This window comes from Nicotiana attenuata, chromosome 2 (genome assembly GCF_001879085.1).
Source record: "Nicotiana attenuata strain UT chromosome 2, NIATTr2, whole genome shotgun sequence".
Lineage (NCBI taxonomy): Eukaryota > Viridiplantae > Streptophyta > Magnoliopsida > Solanales > Solanaceae > Nicotiana > Nicotiana attenuata.
Genome location: NC_031990.1, coordinates 39,279,211 through 39,306,710, shown reverse-complemented (window position 1 = coordinate 39,306,710; position 27,500 = coordinate 39,279,211). Strand labels below are relative to the sequence as shown.

The 27,500-nt window shown below is 40.4% G+C and overlaps 2 protein-coding genes across 2 annotated transcripts; one reads left to right on the top strand and one right to left on the bottom strand.

The window, feature by feature from the left end:
- LOC109207609 (28 kDa heat- and acid-stable phosphoprotein-like) lies at window positions 9,410–13,699 on the bottom strand. The gene is made up of 8 exons (XM_019370555.1): window positions 13,436–13,699; window positions 12,450–12,490; window positions 11,732–11,806; window positions 11,453–11,536; window positions 11,333–11,367; window positions 10,322–10,407; window positions 9,816–9,881; window positions 9,410–9,730 (listed from the first exon to the last, which is right to left on the bottom strand). The coding sequence occupies exons 1-8, from the start codon at window positions 13,500–13,502 to the stop codon at window positions 9,696–9,698; spliced, it is 489 nt and encodes a 162-aa protein (XP_019226100.1). The 5' UTR covers window positions 13,503–13,699; the 3' UTR covers window positions 9,410–9,695.
- LOC109218601 lies at window positions 16,675–17,269 on the top strand. Its single transcript, XM_019382984.1, has 2 exons — window positions 16,675–16,865; window positions 16,942–17,269. The coding sequence occupies exons 1-2, from the start codon at window positions 16,675–16,677 to the stop codon at window positions 17,267–17,269; spliced, it is 519 nt and encodes a 172-aa protein (XP_019238529.1).

Genomic DNA, 27,500 nt, shown 5'->3' with positions numbered 1-27,500 from the left:
TTGCTGCCGGACTGGCTGATTCCTTTCCTTTTGATGTGGACATATGGGCATCCCTAGAATTAGCTGCTCTCCTTCCCCTTCGACTAAGGCAACTCCGATTGAATGCAAGATCCCGCTAGCCATTATTCGTATGAACTCCTAGACCCATGAAGGACGTCTTCATAATTAATACATAGAGTTGGAGTACGTAGTGAGACTCAAAAATGAGTGAAGTGAGAGGCTTTAGAGGGAAAAAAGGGGGGAGGGGGGGGGGGAGCTTTAATTGAAGTAGGGGCGGAGCTCCTCTCCATACAGTCAAGTGGTTTTCCCAGTTCGCCATAACATAGTCTTAGGGTAACTTGGGGCGGATCTTGAAGAGCGAAGCGAGCCGCGCTAGCCTAGCAACATTTTTAAGGAAGATTTGAGAGAGTTTCTGTGAGGATGAAGATGATAGTAATAAACGAGAAGGTTCTAGAGAGTGTTCTCCATTTGAGAGAAATCTAAATTGTATTATGACAAATCTTAAGAGTACAATGAGCAAATCATGTATATATATACTCTACAATTAGTATAATCTACAGCTATATCTCCTCACTACACTGACCAATCCTGTAATTAGTTATAACTAACTAATAACCTACTTAACCAACTTAATCTCCACTCACGTGACTGGCACATGATCGTTCCTTTCTTTAACACTCCCCCTCAAGCTAGATGGTGCAAATAGGTTGAGCACCCCTAGCTTGATCATTAGGTAATCATGTTGTGATCTTCCTAGAGCCTTTGTAAACAAGTCTGCTTCTTGATCCCTTGAAATCACATACTTGTTTTAACAACTAACTTGCAGAATCTTTTCTCTGATAAAGTGCAAGTTTATTTCTATATGTTTTGTTCGTTTATAGAATATGGGATTTGCAGCAATTTGGATTGTTGCTTTGCTATCACAATGTAGCTCCACTGGCAATTCAACATCTACACCTAGTTCTTTGCACAACCCTGATAACCATAGGAATTCTGATACTGCAGTAGCCATGCTCCTGTACTCAGCTTCCGCAGATCTTCTTGATATCGTGCACTGCTTCTTTGACTTCCAAGATACCAAGGAGTTTCCGAGCTTCATCACATATTCTATCACAGACCTTCTGGACACTGGACATGATGCCCAGTCAGCATCACAAAATGTTGTGAGTTTTGGGGACTGTTTTGAGCTCATTAGCTATCCTAAACCTGGAGCCCCTTTTATATATATCTTACAACTCTTATTGCAGGCTCCATGTGTGAATTCTTTGGGCAATGCATGAATTGACTCAGAACATGCACTGCATAACAAATATTTGGCCTTGTCATGGTGAGGTACAACAGCTTCCCAACTAGTCTCTGGTATGGTCCTGCATCTGGCAGCTTGGTATCATCTTTCAGATCCATGTATTGATCATATTCCACAGTGGTGAACCTCTGATTGCATTCCTTTAGGTTGACCACTGGCTTTGATCCTGCCAGTCCAAGGTTAGTGATCAATTCCATTACAAACTTTCGTTGATTCATCAGTATTCCTTCTCTTGATCTTGCTATTTCAATTCCAAGAAAGAATTTCAGCTCCCCTAAGTCTTTGATCTTGAAGTTGCACTGCAATCTAGACTTTGCCTTTGAAATTAGGCAATGATCATTCCCAGTTATGAGGAGATCATCCACATATACCAAAATGATTACTAGATTGGTCCCTTACTTCTTTTTAAACAAAGAATAAACAAAACTGGTCTGCACAATTCCTGAATTGATCAAGGCTTAAGTCAATTTCAATTTCCACTGTTTTGAAGCCTGCTTCAATCCATAAAGGGATTTATGCAGCCTACAGACTTTCTCCCCCTGGCTGTGAAATCCCTGAGGCAAGTACATGTACACTTCTTCAGTGAGCTCGCCTTGAAGAAATGCATTGTATACATCCATCTGATGCAAATTCCAATAGTGAGATGTTGCTAAGGCTAGAACCACTCTGAATGTTACCATTTTGACTACAGGAGAGAAGGTCTCCTGGTAGTCAAGACCTTGAATCTAATTATGACCTTTTGCAACCAATCGAGCTTTGTATCTCTCCACCTCCCCATAGGCTCTGTATTTTATCTTGAATACCCATTTGCAGCCAATATGAACTTTCCCTGTTGTCGAATCTACTAAGGACCAGGTTCCATTTTCTTTGAGGGAAGTCAACTCTTGGGCCATGGCTTCAACCCATTTAGGGTCTGCTGTTGCTTCCTCATAGCTCATAGGCTCCCTCAAGCTGGTGATTTTGGAAAGATAAGATCTGTACTTGGTCGAGACACCATCATGGCTCAAGTAGTCTTGCATTGGATACTTGCAAGAAGGTTTGGAAGTTGAGCTTGTAAATGATCCATTGCACACATAGTCCTACATCCAGACAGGTTCCTTCACAGACCTACTTGATTTCGTAGGTTGATCTTCTGGATAGGAAGGTAGAACTGCTTCTGAGGGTATTTCTCCTAGCTACTGTGGCTGTTGTGCATCTTCAAGGACTGGTGATGATAAAGAAGATGGTGTTTCTGCAGCAAGTGTTGCCTCATGAGGGAATGTAGATGGAGGACTTGCATCTTCAGATGGAGGACTTGGTCTAGGTGTGTCATCACTAGTGTCAGGTTCGATCACTTCATTGGGAAAAACCTGCAGCTTTCCTTCCTTTAAGAGCTGAAAAGGAAATATGTTCTCCATGAACTTCACATTCCTGCTTACAAAAAAGGTGTTAGTCAAGAGATAATATAGCCTATATCCTTTCTGAGATGAAGAATATCCCATGAGAACAGCTCCAATAGCCCTTGCTGCAAATTTATCTCCTCCTACAAGAAGTTTGCAAAACACAGACATCCTATGGTCCTCATATGTTGTGAAGATGGTGCTCTCCCATATATCATCTCAAATGAGGACTTTCGTGATAGCACTGATAAAGGAAGTCTATTGATAATATAGATTACTGCATGCACACATTCTCCCCAGAACTTGAGAGATAAATGACTTTGCAATCTAATTGCCCTAGCTACTTTAAGTATATGTCTATGTTTCCTTTCCACCACCTCATTCTGTTGTGGGGGTGTGGACACAAGAACTTTGGTGAATCACTCCATGCAATTGAAATAAGCTACTGCATTTATAATTGAAAAATTCAGTTCCATTGTCTCTTCTCAAAATTTTGACTGCTCCACCAAATTGATTTTTTATTAAGGCAAAAAACTGTTTCAAGCATACAATCACATCACTCTTGAGTCTTAACAAGTAAACCCATATCATCCTACTATAATCATCTACTATAGTAAAAGATTTGTATCCATTGTGACTTGCCACTCTATATATATGGACCCCATACATCTACATGAATCATCTCAAAAGGTTTATTTGATCTACTTGTACTCTTTGGGAAAGGCAAACTTCCTTATCTAGCTAGAGGACAGATTGTGTAATTCCTTATTCTATCATTGTTGGTCTTGAACTTCATGTTTGGAATTTGTTTCACCACTTTGTCTGGAGCATGCCCAAGTCTCTCATGCCATATTCCTAGATCCTCTTCTCTTGTGGGATCACCATGTGCTTGCACAGCTGCAGCCCTGATCTTATCCTTCTAGTGCTGCAGATTGTACAAGCCATCAAGTTCCTTACCAATACCCTTCATTTTTCCATTGTAAAGGTCCTGCATGATCCAAAAATCAGGATAGAAAGACAGAAAATATTGTAAGTCTCTTTTAAGTTAAGAGACAAACAATAAGTTGTATTTAAAATCTGAATGACACCACATTCACCAATTTTACTTTCTCCAGTACAAGCAATATCTAATGAAGTGCCATCAGGTAGATAAACTTTAGATGCAGACTTTAGACTATCAGCGTTTATCTGGTCAAGTAATTCTCTGGTGTGAACCATGTGATTGGTTGCACCAGAGTCTACTATCCAGTTTTCATTCTTTGTTTTGCCAGGTGTTGTAGTGGCATTAGTTGTACATGCAAAATGCTTTGAATTATCATGTGCATCTTTGCTAATCAATTTTAAAATTTGATCATACTGTTCTTGAGTGAACATAATTGGCTGAGGCAGTGCAAGATTTCCAACTTGAGAGAGCATCTGTTGACCCTCCATAATGAAGATTTGTGAGAGTTTCTGTGAGGATGAAGATGATAGAAATGAACGAGAAGGTTCTAGAGAGTGTTCTCCACTTGAGAGGAATCTAAATTGTATTATGACAAATCTTAAGAGTACAATGAGCAAATCTTGTATATATACACTTTACAATTAGTACTTAATCTGCGGCTATATCTCCTCACTACACTGACCAATCCTATAATTAGTTATAACTAACTAACAACCTACTTAACCAACTTAATCTCCATTCACGTGACTGGCACATGAACGTTCCTTTCTTTAACAGTTTTTCAGCAGCAAGCTACGATCGTTTTATCCTACCATATCTCATGGTGGTCCGCGTGCAGATCGCGAGATAAGTATGATTAACACTTATGATAAATTGATAATAAATTATTGTATGATGAGGAAATAAATTGGAAACTCAATAATATTTTGTTTTGCGAGGGGAGGTGAACTGATAAAGGAAGGAGGCGTAAAGTGCTAGTAAAAATGGAACCTTTAGAAAAACATGGTTTTGTCTTGTCTATTTAGGGTGTAGCTAAGGTAACACTGTGCTTAGCGGGCAGTGTATTGTCATTCTAAAGAAGAATCCCAGTGTGGAATTTTCTTGTGAGATAAGAGTATGTTTCTGAATTGTCATAAACCAATCTTGTTTACTGCATTATCTTTTTCTAGCTCCCCCCTCAATTTGGTTATGGAAAGGATGAATGTTCTGTCCCTGTACTTCACAAGTTCAATGTTTTAGCAATATAACACGAGTAATACTGTTCTTTTCATTTGGCTGCTACAAAATTACATAAAATCAGGACCTCCACCCCCTTACACGTACAAAAAAAGAATTTACTCCTCAATCCCAAAGGAATTACTACTATAAGAGTCTAAGGACTACTTTATTTCTATGTATAAATAATAGATCTTGAACTCTCTTAGCTTCTTTATGTGTTTAGGTCTTTATATTGGTTCCGTTAGTTTAGTCAATGCTATTAACACGGAATTAACTACAATTATTTTTCAAGTGACTTGATTGTGTAAATACTTTTTACAAGTGCATATAATTTAAACTCATTTGAAATCTAACATAAATCCTTCCATCTAAACTTTAACTCAATTAGTTTTCCTTTTCCTTACTGTTCCAATTTCATTTTCCTTTCCCTTTTACCTCTACTTTTTCCTTGTGAAATCCTTCCATCTGAATGTTGTCAAGACCTTATAGCACTTAATGATGATGAAGATGGGCTTTGACCGGAAAGGGAAAGAAGTTGATGTTTCACGAATTTCAGCATTTTTCTTTTTGGAAGTTCAGAGTATCACTTTACCCTTTCCTCATCTACTCTACTCCATTGCCAAAAGATAAATTTTTCTTTTTCCTTTATTTTGGAGGTTCTTTTTCAGCATATTATACTCTTGATAACGTGGGAATGGACTGTGAACAGTATATAGTTCTGCAATGCAATGGGTTACCTTTTTGTTTTATTTGATAATACCCATATGCATGATTGATTGAAAAGACAAGAAATGGATTTGAATATATGATTCTGCAGAAATTATCCTTCCTCTTTACGTCATCATATTTAACACTAATTAACAGTTCTTTTGCATGAAACTTTAGTAATCATCATTACCACCAAAGACTTTGAAAAAAAATAGGAATGGAGTTATGGTGCATATTGAAATGAGATTTAGATGAGACAAGTGATTGATTTCCCAGTTTTAGGTGAGTATAAAGGAACTTAGGTGTTGTTAGTTGCAAAAATGTAGTCATTCTGAATGTTTGATTAGACCTGCATTTTTGCCTTTTCACCTTATCCCTCGAGACACTAGGACAACGAGATTATGTGTGGTGGCACATACTGATGGACAATATTTAGGTTTTTTAACTGAAACTGAAACTTCTATCGATTAATGTCATTAGCCCATAATGCTAGTACACATCCGAGGTTTCACGTCTTGTGGATTAATTCTTGTGAAAACTATGGTTCCAAGTCAAAGAATAAGTCAAAAGACTTCTCTAGCTACTCAACGATTGACATATTTTCTGAACTCACACATAATGTGTCTTTCTTTTCATTCATTTCTATTCTAAACTCTGTTTTCGAAGTCTGAAAAGAGCATACCTGGTAGTCATTCAACCAAGAAAATCAACCAAGGTAGTTGCTGTGTTTGATTTAGATAGTTGTGATGCTTCAACCTCAGTTTAAGAATGGTTCAAATTCTGTGAGCTTTACTTACGGGAACTAATATATATATATATATATATATATATATATATAAACGGCCCCTTTAAGTTGTCCTTAACGATCAAACAAACATCTTAACCGAGTCATTTACCATTTAGACACTTCAACTGGCTATTAAGTATCTCAAGTAAACACACATTACTGATGTGGCATATGCGTGTTTGCTAACAAAGTGTTGGGCGCGTGGAGTATTTTTTCAACAGTCAAATCAAAGAAAAATTAATTAATTACAAGAAAATTCGAAAAAATAAGAAAATTTTGCTTGGTGCTTCTTATGCATCTTTGGTCTACATTATCTGGTATTAAAATTCTGAATTGATCTAAATATAATCCTTACCATTGCTCTACAATTCAAATTTTGAAAGAAGTATTCGAAACCCATCAAAACTCTCAAATTTGGAAAGAAGTCTTCGAAACCCATCACAACTCTTGAAATGTGAGTTCGTGTTCCATCTTTCTTCATTGTCCACCACTGTGGAAGAAGCTGGGTTTTTTCGATCAGAAAGTTGGAGGTCGAAATTGATTGGGTGTTTAAAACCTTTGTTGTAAACTTCTTTGTGAAACAGAATCTACATATTTAGGTCGATCGGAGTTGATTCGATTGGCTTTGGTTCGAAATTTTTGAAGTCTATTCGAAGAAGACAACGACCAGGTCTTTTGATTTTTTTGTTGCTTGTAAAAATTGGGTATTGTCGTTTGATATCGGTGTTGATTAGAGTTCTTATTTCAAGTTTGGACTCATTTGGTGAAATAACGACTGAGATTGGATTGAAAAATTTGAGCAAGTCAGAAGAACGCCGAAGAAAACTGCTATATTCTTCAATTTTTAAAATTGGGCTTAAAGTAGCGTAGCTGAAGCATTTAGTCCGTAGCTATGTTTAATTTGTTGGGAGTTAGGATGCAGGTAAATTTGGAGAAAGGGAATGGGGGAAAGCTGATGGGTGAAAACAAGAAGATGGAAAAGGGGGGGGGGTGGGGGGGTNTGTCAGTTGGGTTTAGGTTAAATTAAAAGGTAAGGTAAATTTATTATTATTTATTTATTTTGTACTTTAAACGTTTNTTTTTTTTCTTTTTTTTTTTTTAGTTAATTACTAAATTCGGTCGTTGTTTCGTTTTACTTAAGTTTGGTTTCTATTTGAACCACTATTCTAGTTAGACTAAGGTTACGTTAACCTCCGACGCTAATTAGTTTAGGTTTTGATCGGTCCGCGTCGTAGGTTTCGTTTTAACTTAGTAAAATTACTTAATACGCCTACTTGAAGTTGTACTAAAATGTAAATGAGTACGTAAGTTTAAGTTGTTTTAGTTTAATTACGGTTAAAGTTAATAAACGTTAAGGTCGGTCCGTTTATGTTATTCAGCAGGTTATCTATATGATATGCAGAGTTCTTATGAGCATGATTTCTATATATATATATATATATATATATATATATATATATATATATAGAAGTTTTACATTATCTGTGTATTATTATATGTTGAAAAAGGTACCTGTCTTAATTTTTCAAATCACTAATTCCATGTACAGACAATCACTTTTTATTTTTTAAGAGATATATATTTAATAAAATAAAAATTTATCTATACTAGCAATATATTGAGGTTAAATTCGTTCATAAATTCTTAGCGTTCATCCGCTAGAGTTTATTCACCGTTAAGTCAATGTCGTTGATATCCAACTCAATAGGTGACAGTTACAAATTGGGTAATTTTTATAACTAGGCAAGTTTTGAAACAAAACTTTAGCAATAGTTCCACTATATCACCTGCTGGCAAGTAAATAACTTGAATATATAACAATGAAAGGAAATTGAAATTATAAGTCAGTGCCACTTTTCCTTATTTAGCTTGGGCCTGTTAACATCTGAGTTCAAGGTCCATGAAAGGCTGGGTTCTGCATCTACGAATTTAATTGGATTGGGCTTCACAAGTTCTTAGGTCTATGATCCTTAAACGATCACTGAATGTGAATGAATACAAGTTTTACTCTCTCTATCATTATTTGTTTGAAATAGCTGACTCCGTTCCTTCTCATCTTACTAATAACGGATAACAAGTACACACGTATGCCTACATGAGTTAGTAGTTACGTGTCAGGTAGACATATGGGGTTGGCACATATCTATCAAAAAACACCTAGATACTAAGCTAACGTTTGGACATAAATTTACTTGAAACTTGAAAGAAAAAAAAGCCTTTTGAAGATGAAATGAAAAATAATTTTTAAAAATTGAATTTATATTTAGACATGAGTTTGAAATTTTATGAATAGATAACTTCAAAAACTTGAAAAAAAACTAGTCTAAGCTAGCGTTTGGCCATAGATCACAAATTTGTTTTGAAAAATTTGATTTGGGTGAAGTTTGGTTTGAAGATGAAAATGTGTTTGGATATACGTTTTCAAAATATATTTTCCAACTTTATTTTGGATAAACATGTATATAATTCCCAAGTTTTGGGATTTTGGCCCAAAATCAGCTCAATAGCTGATTTTGGGATTTGAAATTTGGGATTGGGATTTGGCCAAAATATGGGCAAAATTTATGGCCAAACATAAGTTTTGAAAATAAATCCCAAATTTATTTTGGCAAAACTCATGGCCAAACGGGGCCTAAACCATATTTTGAAACTTGAAATATTCATCTTCAAAAACTGCCCAAAAGATGGTCACTTTTTATAACCAAACAATGTTCTCAATTTTTTTTGAAAAACAAAAAGAAGTAAAAAGATTTATCTCCGAACGGAAGCGAAGATTCTTCAGTGCAACTACTATTACAAGTGAAGGAAATTGGAGCTGAAAAATCGGAAGAGGAAAATTTTCGACTAAAACACTGTCAGCTTACCGCCAACATAACATTACAAAACAATGCTGTATGTCTACCGTACAACAGACCTCTTCGCATTCCAATCTTTTGAAAAAGAACCCCAGGGATCCAAAGATAGTGTGTCCACACACCAAGCAAACACCGGAAAATAAGTTTTTTAAAAACCACTTAGAGACATTTTCCATGGAAAATATTTCTCCTCATAGCGCACACACTGTTAGCTAACACTGTAAGATAGTTATTTAATTAGTCGCAATAAACTTATTTTAACCCAGCAAAAGGACCGGTAAATCCTCCCATGATATTGGCCAAACAAATCTATTTTGTATACAGAATCAGAGCTAAAAGTATAATTTCATGATTTCCTCTATAGCATGAACTCTTCTCCATTTAAACTAGACGATGACATGAACGCAAGGTGGAAGTGTAAACTCCATCATTAGCCAATAATGGTAGGGATATATCTTGTACTAGGAGAATTGAAAACAACATTTCATGGTACTATTCGTTACTTGCGAGCTTCCACTTTCTTCTGTTCTTTGGCTGCACAGAAACAAGTGCAAGCATTAACCCCTAGCAGAGAAGAAAGAGAATCTTAGACGACCAACGTAAGAATTTAAGAAAGTACCAGCTTTCTCCTCCTCTCGCTTTTTTGCAGCTTCTGCTCTTTGTTGACGTATGAGAGCCAAGCGGTCTGCAAATTATGAAATTAAAATTAGGAGAAGAACTTTATGAACAACAGTTGAAGGAGTACCAGTTCAAATTGGTGTTTCAGTCCATGGAACATCATTTCAAAGTTCATCACCCCAAAATTGTACAATGAAACAGCATAAAAGCAACATATTTTACATTAATAAGCTCAACCAGATGACAAGTGATCCATTTCGATCTTCGTCACTCAGATAGTCCCTCCCATGACTATATATTTACAAAATGTCATCACAGATTCAAGTATGAAGTAGCATGGCACTTGAATATCAAAATTATGCCAACATTTACTAGCAATGAGAAACACCTCAATCCGTCAACCCAACACCTCAACAAGCAGTGAGTAAAGAGAATTAACCACAAGACAGGACAACTTTAAGCAAAACAAATGTAGTACACTGCTAGAGTGTAGCTCAGTGGTATTACCTAAATCTTTCCTAGCTTGCTCCGTTTTTCCTTGTTCCTGCAGCCTCATGTACCTTTCATGAGCTTGCTGTTTCTCTATCTCTTCCCTGTGAGCAAGAACCATGTAAATAAAGAAGGCGTAAATTAACAGTGTCATAGAAGTTAAAAGAATCAGAAGCCAACTGGACCATATGTCACCAGATATACTACTGCTTTGCATGAATCTTTAACAGAACTAATACACAAGACTTAAGATATCTCTTCCGACTTTTAGCTTGACTCTGAACATCCGAATGAGCAGAAAAGATACAAGCAATATTATTATCAAAATATAACAATAATAGAAAGCTAAAATTGTTCCCGCTGTATACAGTATTCAAGTTCAGCAGCATTCACTGGGCCCAACAGTTAGACAAGTAGCTGGAATATGGGACAGAACAAGAGTATTTCCCCACACAAAGAAATAGCTGGATACATGCAACAATGGCCTAGGAATATGGTCTTGTCACAGAGAATAATAACTTATCTCAGTTTACGTTCAGTCCCTTAAGGTGTCGAGGAGATTTGGCAGCATGATCTTCCTAAATGCCGACAGAATTCTAGCTAAAGGAGTAACTTTGGAAGAGATATTCCCTGGACATTCACTCTTATGAAGGTTGACAGTATGTAAGAGGACCAATCCCTATCATCTTTGAATAAACAAATACCAGCATCGTACCACCCTATCTCCTAATCCCTTCCCACCCCACCCCACTCTTTTCTCATTAAAGAGGGAGCGGACAGTTTAAAAAATTGTTGATGACCAAGAAATCACTGAGGGCCAATGGCGCATGGTTCGAGACTCGGGTGGGTGCAGGGCAGTAGAAAACTTATAACAGGAAACAAAAGAATATAGAGTGGTCGTTGAAACACAAGAACAGAAAAGGGAGGGGAGGATTCATGCCAAGCATATAGCAGGCACACATGGAATCCCAGTCCGCGACTTCGTAGGGATCATATTGTAAAGAAACACAAACAAAAGCTGCATTATACCTTTCACGTCGCGAAAGCTCAGTTGTTTTCTCAATCTGCATAAGAAAAGGCCATCATTCAAATTAACATCCAAAAAGCAATATCTATTGAACAAAGGCAAGTGCACCCTGCCGATCTTACATCAACATTTTTAGCTTTCACGTTCTTTGGCTTGACCAAATTGGGGTTCTCAATCTCAATGATACCCTGAGTACCTTTCTTCTTCTGTTTACAACAACAAAAAGAACATAAAATCCAATCAATACATTTCAAAGCCACAGAAAGCACAAAGGATTCGTCTTTGATAGTGAGAATACAAATAGCCGACCTCAACTAACTTGGAATTGAGGTATAGTAGCTGTTGTAAATCAATTTACTCTTCTTTTTTTGTAAGTAAGCAATGAATCATAGATAACTGACCTCTCCATCAGAATCTTCTTCAGATTCCTCTTCAGACTCCCCAGATCTCTCTTCTTCCTCAATTTCAGCCTCTTCCTGAATAGATTACATAAAACACATGGATTAGAAGTTAAGCACAAAAACAATAATCATAAAAGACATTAGATGTCATCAGAAACCAGATAGTTCTTTGGATTCAATCCACCAATCAAGTTAAAAGCACAAAACGATAATTTTGATTTACTGAGAAAAAGTAACATCTTAGAACACAAGTACGTCAAAAAAGTAAGCATAAAAAAGACAGGCTTAAAAGGGTATTTCTGCGAGTGATTTAAGCTACTAGTAAGCAACAAAAAGAAAACAGTGTTTACAAGATAATCATAACCTATTTGCTCACTCACCAAAAAGGTGGCTGACTGAAATCATTTCTATTGCATCAAGAGAACAGGTTCATACACCACATATCGTATTCTCTAACTGTAGGAAGACTCTTCTCTTTGCACAATAAAAAGGTCATAGAAATAACTATCATTTCACAAGGTTATGTTTTCAGAAATAAGTCATGAAATTATGATCGTCATTCGCCAAAGCAATTCATACAAAAAAAAACCCAGAATATGTTGTGGCTGACCGAACAGTGATACCCCTCCTAATTGAACAAGTATGCATAGGCTAACGTATAAGAAACAGAAGATATATGTATTAGGAGCTTATAAAAACTAAAGGTTAAGACATTCACCTGCCTAAACGTGCGAGGACGTCGAGCAGAAGTACCAGCAACTGCAAAAACACAGCAAATATCAGAACAAACTTAGCCAACCATGTCCAGTTCGTTCAGACTTGAGGGAGGGGGAAATACAACGTAGCACCATGACTAACAGGCACCAGAACAAGGAGGGTAAGGGTGGCAAAAATTAGAGTGAGTTCATCATGCATGAATGACCCAGGTTCTTGTTTTTTTTACATCAACTGCTATGATAGGATGAAAAGGAGAGGTAGTGATGTGTTGCAAATCAGAACTCCTCTAGTTTGTGTTATACATAATGTGTAATGCCTAAGGGAATCCTTACTCCACCACTAGAGTGCATAAACACTTCAATCTGATATTTCAAGATACTACAGCTATATTGCACCAGGCATGAAGTGAAAACAGAGTTTCAACTTATTAAAATATTTTATACAGCGCAAAACGTGAACTATTTTAAGCTTTTCTCATAAACTAGTTTTCTCCTTCCAACTTTCACTCTTTATATAGAAATCAGAGAACATCAAAGTAAACCACTGATAGCATACTCACAGAAGGTGCACTCAGTTCACCTAGATAAGAATATACAATTAATTCGGAATCGACGCATAGTTAAATCGGCTAATGTTCTAACTAACTAACTAGCGAGAATAAGCAATCCTTCTCATAAGTAAAATTTCGTATCTAACTCAAGAGTTTCAACATCTTTTATTAAAAAGAAAAAAGAATTAGATGTTCCAGTTACTAATTGTAAAAGAAGCGTAAAATCAAGCTAGCTTCACCTAAGATATTTCAATTCTCCTAAGAAATCTAACATTAAAAAAATTAACGGAACAATAATCACAAAAGGTATACCTCCACTCTCTAATTGACATTTTTAACAAAATTAAAACAGCTGGAATTCCACACATACACACACAAAGACAGACAAAAGGTATAGATCTCAAAAGTTATGTATAAGGAAGGTAAAGGGCGCATACTCATCTCCTCGGGAGTGGAGAACTGGCGACGGCCAGTAGGCTTTCCTTTGAACTTTCCTCTTCCCATTGTTTTCGCCTGAAAGTTTACTCACTGGAGAAAGAAGGAAGCCGAATTGAAGATAGAAAATCGAAGGGTTTGCTACTCTTCGGACTTCCTTCTTTCTCTACGCAATAATGTTTTTAAAAAGAAAAGAAATAAGTGGAGAAAAAACCCTAATTTGTGTGTGGGTGGGGAATCTTATGGAGCGACTACTCGGACATTAGAAAGTAACTGTGAGTGGGAATAGAACATTAATAGCGTTTCTTTGCGATTTATGGGTACCACAGAAATAGGAATACTTTTACAATTTTAGACCTGGAATAATTCACGCATTTATATTTGATCCTCCACCTTCTAAATATTAAAGTGTTCTTTAATGAAAAAAGTAAAGATTTTTCTAATAAGATGTAGAAAAGAGAGAACAAAAGCTAACAAAAGAGAAAATTATAATGCTCTCAGCGCACGTTAGCTAACGTACGCTGACGCGGCTGCCATGAGAAGAGGGCGAGGTTGTGGACGAGGAAGACCCAGAAAACCACCCATAATCGCGTTCGGAAGCTCAATTAGTACTAGAACACAGGCAACAAAATTGAGTCAACCACATGAATAATATCTGTCGACGCCGAAAAATGCTGAAGGTGACGATGAAATCAATGGGAAGTGAATCAACATCGAAGAATACTGGGCTAAGTTAGCAATTGAATTTAAGTGCTCCTCTATCGATTACTCAGAAGAAACAGTCAAACAAGGAGAAATTCCCTGAGAAAATAAATGGAACAGTAACTGCACCTAACCCTAACTTGGAGATTGGGTATGTAGGTAACAAAAACAAAGGAAAAATGCATGAGCAGGAAGTGATAAGTGCAACTGAACCAATTGAACCTAACATAGATGCGATTGAGAGTGAAAAAACCCAGGTGCCTATCACCGAAACAAACAAAGCCACCATTAGAGGGCCCAAGCCTTGGGCAAGTCTATTTCAGCAAAACAAAGCAGCAACACATGGGATGGCACTCAGCTATATTCCACCAGCAATAGTGGATGGAAAAACAGTGATGAAGCTGGAATTACAGGATGTAGCAGAAGAGGAAGAGAAATGGCGATGTGCTATGATTGCATATATAATAGGAGAACATCTTGGATACAATGCAATGAAAAGATATATAGCTCAACATTGGCTGGACATTGCTGAACCAGATATATTCCTACACGAGGAGGGATACTATGTTATTAAATTCCAGTCGATGGATGATTTGCATAAAATCCTATATGTTGGTCCCTATACCATCAGCAACAGACCGATCATCCTGAAACCTTGGACACCTGACTTTGATCTGAGCAAAGAATTCCTCACAGAAATACAACTGTGGGTGATCTTACCTAAGCTTCCAATGAATTGCTGGGGGAGTGCATCTTTAAGTAAGATTGCTAGTGCAATTGGGAAACCATTATTTGTTGATGGGTGTACAACCAAGCAAACAAGGATCCCATACGTGAGGATGCTGATTGAAACTAATGTAACCAAAGCCTTGCCAACAGAAGTCACTGTCAATGATCCTAGAGGAAAGCAATTCCAACAGAAATTGGTGTATTAGTAGAAACCAATTTACTGTGACAAATGTCAGGCTATTGGGCATAAATGTACCAATCAACAAGGACCTAGAATACAGCAAGAGGAGCAACCTAGAAGAAGAAGAGAACCAAAAAATGTTACTTATGAATGTAGAACTAAAGGACCTGTGGCAATAGCAGCAAAACATGAGGCAGTAGCAGCAGAACCTCAAGGAGATCAAAATGGGATATCCACTGTAACGCAGCAAAGCCGGAGTATCCCTCAAGTTGAGACTCCAAAGATCTCCCAACTAAAAGAAGGTAGAGTATCAAAGAAACCTGAAATACAGAAAGATAAGGATAAGGAGATGAGTAGTCCAGCATTGAACTTGATCAACTTTCCAATACTATCACCCTCTACATGCATGAATGACATGGTGGATTCAAGAAGGGGTCGTGGTGTAAGCCAGTCCTTGCCTCATGACAGAGGAGGGGACAAACATCACACATAATGACTTGGTTATTCTGGAATGTCAGGAGTATGAATAAATGGTATAAGCTGAAGGAACTGAGGAACTACTTGAAAGCCAATAATATAAAGCTAGCTGGTATCGTTGAGACTAGAGTAAAGGAGCACAAAGCAAGTAGAATAAGTAGTTATATTGCACATGGCCACATGGCTGGGATGTAATACAGAATTATAGTCATGCTATTAATGGAAGGATTCGAATTTTGTGGGATCCTAGCTACTATACAGTTACCTTGATAAGGACAAAAGCACAAATTTTACTACCTATTCAAAGGAACTGCTGGGAATATCGATTGTTACCTGACAGTAGTATATGTATTTAATATTCTTGATCAAAGGAAACTCCTATGGGATAACTTGAAAGGGATTGCTAAAGGAATCACTAAAACATGGCTGATTGGTGGTGATTTTAACTCAATACTGCACACACAAGATAGACTTCATGGATGTACAGTTAGCAGTGCTGAGATCAGGAATTATGCCAATTGTATACAAGCAATGGGGCTAACTGAGCTAACATGGGAGGGAGAATACTACACATGGTCTAACAAGCAACCTGGTTCAGATAGGATATGGAGTAGAATAGATAGGGTGTTTTGGAATTATGAACGGATGATGACATGGGGGCATATCAATATTATTTATGGTATGCCTTACATCTCTGATCACTCTACCATGACCTTAAAGCTAACTCTACAACAGAGAAGTGGGAAGTCACCCTTTAAGTTTTTCAATGTGTGGGCAGAGCATGAAGATTTCCTGAACATTGTGCAGCAACACTGGAATCAAACATTGATTTATAGGAAAATGAAAAACATCTGGCTCAAATTAAAATCTCTTAGACCACTACTCAAAAAGTTGAATATTCAAGAGTTCAAGTATATCAAGCAGAAGATTGAAAGAGCCAGGGCAGGCCTTATTAATGTACACGGAAGAACCTGTATACAATGCACAGATGATTTGCTAATAGAGGAGAGAAATGGGATCTACTGGAGGAAGGTGCTTCAATGCAAAAGGCCAGAGCAAAATGGATCAAGCTAGGTGATTCTAACTCCAAGTATTTTACAGCAGTGATCAAGGAAAAGACAGCATAAAAATCAAATAGTTGAACTGAATTCTATGACAGGAGATAAACTCAATGATTCTGCAAGCATCAAAGAGGAAATTGTAAGCTTCTACGAAGGATTGATGAGAACAGTTGCTCATAGGTTATCAGAAATTGACAAGAAGATAATGGAAAAGGACCCACTCTGTCACAACAACGGAGAATCTTATTGTGTAGGGATGTCACTAAGCAAGAAATCTATCAGGTTTTATGCTCTATTGGTGATGAAAAAGCCCCTAGTATGATGGATTTAATGCATAATTTTTCCAAAAAACATTGAGTGTCATCAAGAAAAAAGTCACTGAAGTTGTTACAGATTTCTTTACTACATGGAGCATGTACAAAGCTATTAACTGTACAGCCATCACTCTAGTGCCCAATACTCACAAGCCTAAGACAGTTAAAGAGTTCAGGCCAATTGCATGTTGCATAGTCCTATATAAGCTTATCTCCAAGATTTTAGCTTCAAGACTCCAAGCTATTATCTCCACTGTTATCAGTGATTCACATTCTGGATTATTCCAGGAAAAAAGAATACAGACAATGTCATCCTTGCACATGAATTGGTTAAAGCCTATTCCAGGAAACATTCCTCTCCCATATGCATGATTAAGATTGATCTCCAGAAGGCTTATGATTCTGTTGAGTAGCCCTATTTGAAAAAATTTATGGAGTAGCTGGGATTCCCTCAGTTATTCATTTCTTGGGTTATAGAATACATACAGACTGTGAATTACTCTATTGTAATTAATGGTGAACACTCAAGACCTTTCAATGCTACCAAGGGTCTCAGACAGGGTATCCCAATGTCACCCTTCCTATTTGCAGTGGTAATGGAATATCTGAGTAGAATTTTATAGGATCTTAGGGCAAACAAGGAGTTCAAATATCACCCTAGATGTTCTAAACTAGGAATAACACACATGTGCTTTGCTGATGAGTTATTGCTTTTTGCTAAAGGTGATGCAGTATTAGCGAACCCAATCTACCAGAAATTTACAAAGTTCACTACAGTATCTGGCTTGCAAGCAAATCAGACCAAAAGTGCAGTATATTTTGGGGGAGTCACAACAACAGACAACAAAAGATTCTACTTTAACTAGGCTTCAGTATTGGAGATCTTCCTTTCAAATATCTTGGACTTCCCTTGTCTACAAAGAAGATGAGTATCATGCAGTGATAGCCTCTAATAGATAACATGATAGCAAGAATCTCTTCATGGACTGCATGCAAACTCTCTTATGCTGGAAGGATTCAACTAGTTCAAACTTCAAACTGTACTCATTGGGATACAAACTTTCTGGACACAATTGTTTATCATTCCTACTAAGGTGATAAAAATAGATTAAAGCATATATCGATCCTATGTTTGGTCAGTAGCTAATGTGGTCACAAGGAAGGATCTTTTAGCCTGAGATAAGGTCTGCCTACCAAAAGTAGGGGGGGTGTCACGACGCATTTCCAAAAATAGATCGGGATGACGCCCAACACCATTATCGGGCAAGCCAACGCGGAAAAAGTAATTTAGTTCTCAGTTTTGTTTTTACCCAAAGTAAGCATAAAAATTCATAAAGCTCAAGTCAAATAAAAAATGAACAATAATATGCCAAAATAGTTACACAATCCCCAAAATGATAATCTACTAACGTGTGTACCAAAACCTGGTGTCACAAGTAATGGGCAACTAGTAGAATGTACAAAATAAATAAACTATCCTACTGTCTGAGATAGAATAGACAGCAAAAGTAAGGAAAAGACTCCATCAAGCTGCTGAACGTCACAGAAAGGGGCAGCTCACCGTGGAAGTGTCAAGCTATGAATCAGGGGTGCGCACCAAACTGATAGCCAGATGTACCTGCCTCAGACCCTGTACAATTAAGTACAGAAGCGTAGTATGAGCACATAAACAACATGTACCCAGTGAGTATCCCGTCTAATCTCGAAGAAGTAAAGACGAGAGGTCAACTTGATACCACTAGGGTCAAATAATATAATAAGTTTTTATGCTAAACACGGGAGCCACAGAAAAATCAACAGTATATAGCAAAAGATAATAAGTCAAGTTCTAAACAGCTTTGCAGTCAACCAATCACATTTCAATTATTTAACAGGACAAGTCATAGATGAAGTTTCACATAAGTACCATGCGCACATTATGCCGAGGTCGACGGCCCGATCCAACAAAAAATAAACTGTACACTGCCAGAGGGTCGAATGGCACGAACCATAGATGCATCTATTTCTACCGAGGCGATCGGCCCGATCCACAAATATCAATTTATATCAAGAAAAACACATTAGTGTGCATTTATTTCCAAGTAAATTCATACAAGTATCCACAAGCATAAACACTCGCTTATTTCCCTTTCCCTGACTCTAGCATATCCTAAGTGGTCACATTAGCAGGAAAAATATAGAAACAATCGCCAATAAAGCATGATATGAGTCCTAGTCTACCCGGACAATTAACATAGTAGTAGCTACGCACGGACTCTCGTCACCTAGTGCGTACGTAGCCCTCGCATTTAGTAGAAAATAACTCAATTATTGTACCTATGGGGACAATTTCCTCTTACAAGGTTAGAAAGGAAACTCACCTCGCCCCAAAGTACACTTCCAATGCCAACAACGAGCCCAAACCCTCAATTCGGAGTCGAACGATCCAAAACTAGTTAAATGAGGTTGGAACTAGTCAATATAAGTTCACAAGATTGTATTCTAGCTATTTAAGCAATTTCCCAACCCTTACCACAAGTTTCTAAAAACCCGACCCCGGGCCCATGTGCCCGGATTCCGAAAGTTTTCGAAGGAAGTAGTTCTCTATAACCTAAGGATCATTAATATATAATTTCTAGTTCATTTCATAATAAATTTCGTGGTAAAATCTAAGTTTTATTAAAACCCTAGGTCTAGCTCTAACCCCTTGATTTCTTCAAATCTTTAGGTGTTAATCTACCCAAAACTCGAGTGTTAAACTTAGAAATAAGGGGGATGAACTTACCTCACGATGCTATGTGAAAATCCCTTCTCAAGAGCTCCAAAATCGCTCAATGTCCGTGTGCCAAATGGTCAAATGGCTGGAACTCGAATTAAATGAAGCTCACTGCCCAGCAGTTTTCGCTTCTGCGGTCAGGGGACCGCATCTGCGGTCTCGCATCTACGAGAAAGGACCGCACCTGTGAAATTGGCTAAAAGTACTGGGACCGCTTCTGCGGTCTTGAAGCCGCACCTGCGTAGCCGCTTCTGCGATTTGGCCTGGCCAGCTCTAGGCCGCATCTGCGATAGATGGACCGCATCTGCGGTCCGGTACCTGCGGTCCACCAACCGCAGGTGCGGTTATGACAGAAGCAGCAGCTTCAGCACTTCTAAAAAATTTCCACTTCACTCGAACCTCGTCTGATTGACGCTCGGGGCTCCCGGGCCCCGCCCGAACATACCGGCAAGTCTGAAATCACGAAAAGGACTTACTCGAACCTTCGGAATACCCGAAACAACGCTAAATCTAAAAATCACCCCCTAAAACCAATTGAATCAAACTTATGAACTTCAAGCTCTTAATTTTCCTCTAACTGGCCATAACGCTCTTAGGCTACTCGGATTGATACCAAATTTTGTGGGCAAGTCTTAAATGTTATATTGGACCTGTACTAGGATTCGGAACAAACATACGAGCCCGATACCAACGTGATCAATCATTAATTAGTTTTTTAAATCCATAGAATTCCAGTTTAACAATTTCCAATAAAAATTCATTACTCGGGCTAGGGACCTCGGAATTCGATTCCGGGCATATGCCCAGGTCCCATATTTTCCTGCGGACCCTCCGGAACAGTCAAAACCCGAATCCGAGTCCGTTTGCTCAAAATGTTGACCAAAGTCAAACTTAGCCTTTTAAGAAAATCCTAAGGAGTCAAATGTGCATATTTCAATCCAAACTCTTCCAAATCCCGAACCAACCATCCCCGCAGGTCATAAATTAGTTAAAGCAAGCACAGAGAGTGTTATTTGGGGGAACGGGGTTCTAAAAAGGCAAACGACCAGTCCGGTCGTTACATCCTCCACCTCTTAAACAAACGTTCGTCCTCGAACGGACATATGAAAGTACCTGAAGTGCTGAATAAATGAGGGTATCTGCTCTGCATGTCCTCCTCGGACTCCCAGGTCGCCTCCTCGACTGGTTGGCCCCTCCACTGGACTCTCACTGCAGAAATTCTCTTGGACCTCAACTGGTGATCCTGTCTTTCAATGATGGCAACTGGCTCCTCCTCATAACCCAAACTCTCGTCTAGCTGAATAGTACTGAAGTCTAACACATGGGATAGGTCGGGATGATACTTCCGAAGCATCAATACATGAAAAACCGGATGAACTCCCGATAAACTCGGGGGTAAAGCAAGCTCATAGGCAACCTCCCCAACTCGTCTCAACACCTCGAAGGGGCCAATAAACCTTGGGCTCAACTTGCCCTTCTTCCCGAACCTCATAATACCCTTCATTGGCGAGACTTTCAAGAGAACCTTCTCGCCAACCATGAATGATACATCACGCGCCTTCTGATCCGCATAACTCTTCTGTCTGGACTGAGCTGTGCGAAGCCTTTCCTGAATCAACTTCACCTTGTCCAAGGCATCTTGCACCAAATCTGTACCGTATAACTTAGCCTCACCCGGCTCAAACCACCCGATAGGAGAACGACACCGCCGACTGTACAAAGCCTCGAATAGGGCCATCTCAATGCTGGACTGGTAGCTGTTGTTGTACGCAAACTCCGCCAAGGGCAAGAACTGGTCCCACTGCCCCCCCCCCCCAAAGTCAATCACATATGCTCTAAGCATATCCTCCAGAATCCGAATCGTCCGCTCGGACTGTCCATCGGTCTGAGGATGGAATGTCGTGCTAAGCTCTACGCGGGTCCCCAATTCACTCTGAACAGCTCTCCAGAAATGGGAAATGTACTGAGGGCCTCTGTCCGATATAATGGAAACAGGCACACCGTGCAACCGGACTATCTCTCGAATGTAAATCTGAGCATACCTCTCTGCTGTATAAGTACTCGCCCTGGAATAAAGTGGGCCGACTTGGTCAACCTATCAACAATGACCCATACTGAATCAAACTTCCGCAAGGTCCGCGGGAACCCAACTACGAAATCCATGGTAATGCGCTCCCACTTCCACTCTGGTATAGGCATCTGCTGCAGTAGGCCACCCGGCCTCTGATGTTCATATTTGACCTGCTGGCAATTCAAACACCTAGCCACATACTCCAAAATATCTTTCTTCATCCTCCGCCACAATAATGTTGTCTCAAGTCACGATACATCTTTGTAGCTCCCGGGTGGATGGAATACCGTGAACTGTGTGCCTCCTCTAGTATCCTCCCCCTCAGACCATCAACATTAGGAACACATAGACGACCTTGGATCCGCAAGACACCATCCTCGCCAATAGAAACCTCCCTGAAGCACCGTCTCTCTAAGAACCGCCAGATGTGGATCATCGAACTGTCGGGCCTTTATCTCCCCCAATAATGAAGACTGAGCAACCATACACGCGAGAACCCGACTGGGCTCCGAAATGTCCAACCTCACTAGTTTGTTAGCCAAGGACTGAATGTCCAGAGCTAGTGGCCTCTCCTCTACTAGAATGAATGCCAAGCTACCCATACTCTCTGCCTTCCTGCTTAAGGCATCCGCGACCACATTCGCCTTGCTCGGATGATAAAGAATGGTGATGTTATAATCCTTCATTAACTCAAGCCATCTGCCCTGCCTCAAATTAAGATCCCTCTGCTTGAACAAATGATGCAAGCTGCGATGATCAGTATAATCCTCGCATGATGCCCCATACAGGTAGTGCCTGTATATCTTAAGAGCATGAACAATCGCCGCCAACTCCAGATCGTGCACAAGATAATTTTTCTCATGAATCTTCAGCTGACAGGAGGCATATGCAATAACTCGCCCCTCCTGCATCAACACACAACCCAAGCCAACGCGCGAAGCGTCACAATATACCGTATACATCCCTGAACTGGAAGGCAACACAAGAACTGTTGCTGTGGTCAAGGCTGTCTTGAGCTTCTGAAAGCTCGCCTCACAATCATCGGACCAATGGAAAGGAGCACCCTTCTGGGTCAATCTAGTCAGAGGTGATGCAATAGATGAAAAGCCCTGCACGAATCGCCTGTAATACCCTGCTAGCCCCAGGAAACTCCTGATCTCGATCACTGAAGTAGGGCGTGGCCAACTCTGAACTGCCTCAATCTTCTTGGGATCCACCTTAATACCCTCTCCTGACACAATATGCCCCAAGAATGCCACTGACTCAAGCCAAAACTCACACTTTGAGAACATAGCATATAGCTTCTGCTCTCGCAAGGTCTGAAGCACTACTCTTAGATGCTGCTCGTGATCCCCCAGGCTACGTGAGTATATAAAGATGTCGTCAATGAAGATGATGACGAAGGAATCAATATAAGGCCTGAACACCCTGTTCATCAAGTCCATAAATGCCGCCGGTGCATTAGTCAAGCCGAAGGACATCACCAGAAACTCATAATGGCCATATCTAGTCCGGAATGCAGTCTTCGGGACATCCGAGTCCCGAATCTTCAACTGATGGTAACCCGAACTCAAGTCGATCTTAGAGAACACCCTAGCACCCTGCAACTGGTCGAATATATCATCGATACGAGGCAACGGATACTTGTTCTTGATAATGACTTTGTTCAACTGGCGGTAATCAATCCACATCCACATAGTCCCATCCTTCTGCTTCACAAATACCATTGGTGCACCCCAAGGCGATACACTGGGCCTAACAAACCCCTTTGCTAACAACTCCTCAAGCTGCTCCTTCAATTTCTTCAACTCCTTAGGAGCCATACGGTACGGTGGGATAGATATAGGCTGGGTGCCTGGAGCCAGTTCAGTGCAGAAATCAATATTACGATCTGGTGTCATGCCAGGAATATCAGATGGAAACACATCGGCGAACTCTCGAACTACTGGAACCGAATCAATCGGCGGAGATCTGCGGTGGTGTCCCAAACATAAGCCAAGTACGCCAAACACCCTTTCTCGATCATTTGCCGAGCCTTCAGGAAAGAGATAACCCGGCCAGGTGTATCAACTATGGAACCCTTCCACTCCAACCTTGGCAATCCTGGCATCGCTAAAGTAACAGTCTTGGCATGGCAATCTAGGACGGCGTGATAGGGCGATAACCAATCCATGCCCAGGATAACCTCAAAATTGATCATGTCAAGCAACAAGAGATCTGCTCTAGTCTCAAAACCACAGAATGTAACAACACAGGACCGGTAGATCTGGTCTACAACCATAGAGTCGCCTACAGGAGTGGACACATGAATAGGAGTGCCCAAAGGTGCAGGAGGAATAACCAGGAAACGAGCAAACAGAGATGATACATATGAATAGGTGGACCCTAGATCAAACAATATCGAAGCATCTCTACCGCAGACGGAAATAATACCTGTGATAACGGCATCTGAGGCCAATGCATCTGGCCTAGCCGGAAGGGCATAAGATCCGGCTAGAGTGCCGGCTGGCTGGCCTCCACCTGACTGAGTAGCAGCTGGCTGACCTCTCCCTACCTGACCTCCACCTCTAGGACGGCCCCTACCAGTCTGCCCTCCACCTCTAGGTGGCAAGGCAGCCGGTGCTGAAATTATAGGCTGCTGACCCTGCTGTACTGCCTTGCCCCGAAGCCTGGGGCAGTATCTCCTTAGATGACCAAGGTCCCCGCACTCGAAACAACCGCGCGGTGCGGCGGCCTGCTGCCCTAATAGCTGACCCTGATTGCCTGTAGACCCACTGGAGGAAGCCTGGATAGCTGGTGGGCGGTACGAACTCTCTGGCATAGCACTGAAATAAGGATCAGAAGAACCCTGAGGACCTGAATACCCACCGGAGGAACCCAGAATAGCTGGTGGGCGATGAGAACTCTGTGGTATGGCACTGAAATAGGGACGCGCTGGAGCACCCCGAGCAGGTGGTGGTGCTGAATATGGGGGCTTGCTGTGCTGTCCCCTCCCAAACTGGCCTCTGCCCCTAGCCGGGTCGCCTCTAAACTCTCCGAAGAACCTAGCCCTCTTATGATGCTGCATCTGCTCCCTACCCCTCAGACGCTAGCCCTCATCCTCCGAGCAATCTCCACTACTAACTGATAAGGAGTCCTCATCTCCACCTCTCGGGCCATGTTGGCCCTGATGCCAGAATGCAACCCTGCAACAAACCTCCGCACTCTCTCTGCGTCAGTAGGAAGTATCATCAATGCATGGCGGGATAGCTCAGAAAACCTCGCCTCATAATCGGTCACGAACATCTGACCCTGCTCCAGCTGCTCAAACTGATACCGCAGCTCTTCCCTCTCAGAGGGTGGAATATACCTGTCCAGAAACAAATGCGTGAACCGACTCCAAGTGATAGGAGGAGAACCGGCTGGTCTGCCTAGAACATATGACTGCCACCATTGCGGGCCCTGCCCTCTAGCTGAAAAGTAGTGAAGTCAACCCCATGCGACTCCAATATCCTCATGTTGTGCAGTCTGTCCCTGCACCTATCAATGAAGTCCTGAGCATCTTCATGTCGCTCACCCCCCGAAGATAAGAGGGTGAAGTCTAGTCCATCTATCCAACAGCTTCTGTGGGTCACCATTCGCAGCTGGTCTGGGCTCGGGTATCGCTGCAGCAACTGGCTGAGCTCCATCTGTGGGTAGAGCGCCCGGAGTCTGATACACTGCAGCTGCGTGCTAGGAGCCTGAGCAGTAGGGGTCTGTGCCCACCCTCCTGCCTGTGATGTAGCTGGATCTGGTGGAAATAAACCAGCTTGAGTCATAGTGTCCATGAACCGCAGCATACGGCCCATGACCTCCCGAAAGCCCGGTACTGTCATAAAATCCGCCGGGCTAGGCTCGGCTGCGGGCACCTCTCCCTGCTCCTCAATAATAGGGTCTCCCGAAGGATCTGCTAGTGGTGCTACTGGGATAGCTCTGGGACGCCATCGTCCCCTACCTCGGGCCGGTGCCCTCCTCCGGCCTCTGCCTCGGCCTCTAGTAGCAAGGGGAGCAGCCCCTCCCGGGTTCGGAACATCAGCCGTGCGTGTCCTCACCCTGTGAGAGAGTAAAGAAGGAAACTTAGTATACTAACCACTGCACGAGAGGAAATGAATAAAGAGTAGTTTTCCTAAAACCCTATAGCCTCTCAAAGATAAATACAGACGTCTCCGTACCGATCCGCAAGACTCTATTAGGTTTGCCCATGACTTGTGAGACCTACGTGAACCTAGTGCTCTGATACCATGTTGTCACGACCCATTTCCGAAAATAGATCGTGATGGCGCCCAACACCATTATCGGGCAAGCCAACGCAGAAAAAGTAATTGTTCTCAGTTTTGTTTTTACCCAAAGTAAGCATAGAAATTCATAAAGCTCAAGTCAAATCAGAAATGAACAATAATATGCCAAAATAGCTACATAATCCCCAAAATGATAGTCTACTAACGTGTGTGCCAAGACCTGGTATCACAAGTAATGGGCAACTAGTAGAATGTGCAAAATAAATAAACTATCCTACTGTTTGAGATAGAATAGACAGCAAAAGTAAGGAAAAGACTCCATCAAGCTGCTGAACGTCACAGGAATGCCTCAGTCCCTATACAATTAAGTACAGAAGCGTAGTATGAGTACATAAACAACATGTACCCAGTGAGTATCCCGTCTAATCTCGAAGAAGTAGAGACTAGAGGTCGACTTGATACCGCTAGGGTCAAATTATATAATAAGTTTTTATGCTAAACATGGGAGCCACAGAAAAATCAACAGTATATAGCAAAAGATAATAAGTCAAGTTCTAAACAGCTTTGCAGTCAACCAATCACATTTCAATTATTTAACAGGACAAGTCATAGATGAAGTTTCACATAAGTACCATGCGCACATTATGCCGAGGTCGATGCCCGATCCAATAGAAAATAAACTGTGCACTGCCAGAGGGTCGAATGGCGCGAACCATAGATGCATCTATTTCTACCGAGGCGATCGGCCCGATCCACAAATATCAATTTATATCAAGAAAAACACATGAGTGTGCATTTATTTCCAAGTAAATTCTTACAAGTATCCACAAGCATAAACACTCGCTTATTTCCCTTTCCCTGACTCTAGCATATCCTAATTGGTCACATTAGCAGGAAAAATATAGAAACAATCGCCAATAAAGCATGATATGAGTCCTAGTCTACACGGACAATTAACATAGTAGTAGCTACGCACGGACTCTCGTCACCTAGTGCGTACGTAGCCCCCGCATTTAGTAGCAAATTACTCAATTATTATACCTATGGGGACAATTCCCTCTTACAAGGTTAGAAAGGGGACTCACCTCGCCCCAAAGTGCACTTCTAATGCCAACAATGAGCCCAAACCTCAATTCAGAGCCGAACGATCCAAAACTAGTTAAATGAGGTTGGAACTAGTAAATATAAGTTCACAAGATTGTATTCTAGCTATTTAAGCAATTTCCCAACCTTTACCACAAGTTTCTAAAAACCCGACCCCGGGCCCACGTGCCCGGATTCCGAAATTTTTTGAAGGAAGTAGTTCTCTAGGACCTAAGGATCATTAATATATAATTTCTAGTTCATTTCATAACAAATTTCGTGGTAAAATCTAAGTTTTATTTAAAAACTAGGTCTAGCTCTAACCCCATGATTTTACCTTAAATCCTAGTGTTTAATCTACCTAAACACAAGTGTTAAACTAAGAATGGGTGGGATAAGCTTACCTCAAGATGCCAAGTAGAAGCCCTCTCTCAAAAG

Coding starts and splice junctions, on each gene's coding strand:
- LOC109207609 (XM_019370555.1), bottom strand. CDS start 13,502: ATGGGAAGAGGAAAGTTCAAAGGAAAGCCTACTGGCCGTCGCCAGTTC. Junction 11,368..11,452: donor TGAAAGCTAAAAATGTTGAT/GTAAGATCGGCA, acceptor TTTCTTATGCAG/ATTGAGAAAACAACTGAGCT. Junction 9,882..10,321: donor GCAAGCTAGGAAAGATTTAG/GTAATACCACTG, acceptor CATAATTTGCAG/ACCGCTTGGCTCTCATACGT.
- LOC109218601 (XM_019382984.1), top strand. CDS start 16,675: ATGACAGGAGATAAACTCAATGATTCTGCAAGCATCAAAGAGGAAATT. Junction 16,866..16,941: donor CTAAGCAAGAAATCTATCAG/GTTTTATGCTCT, acceptor AAAAACATTGAG/TGTCATCAAGAAAAAAGTCA.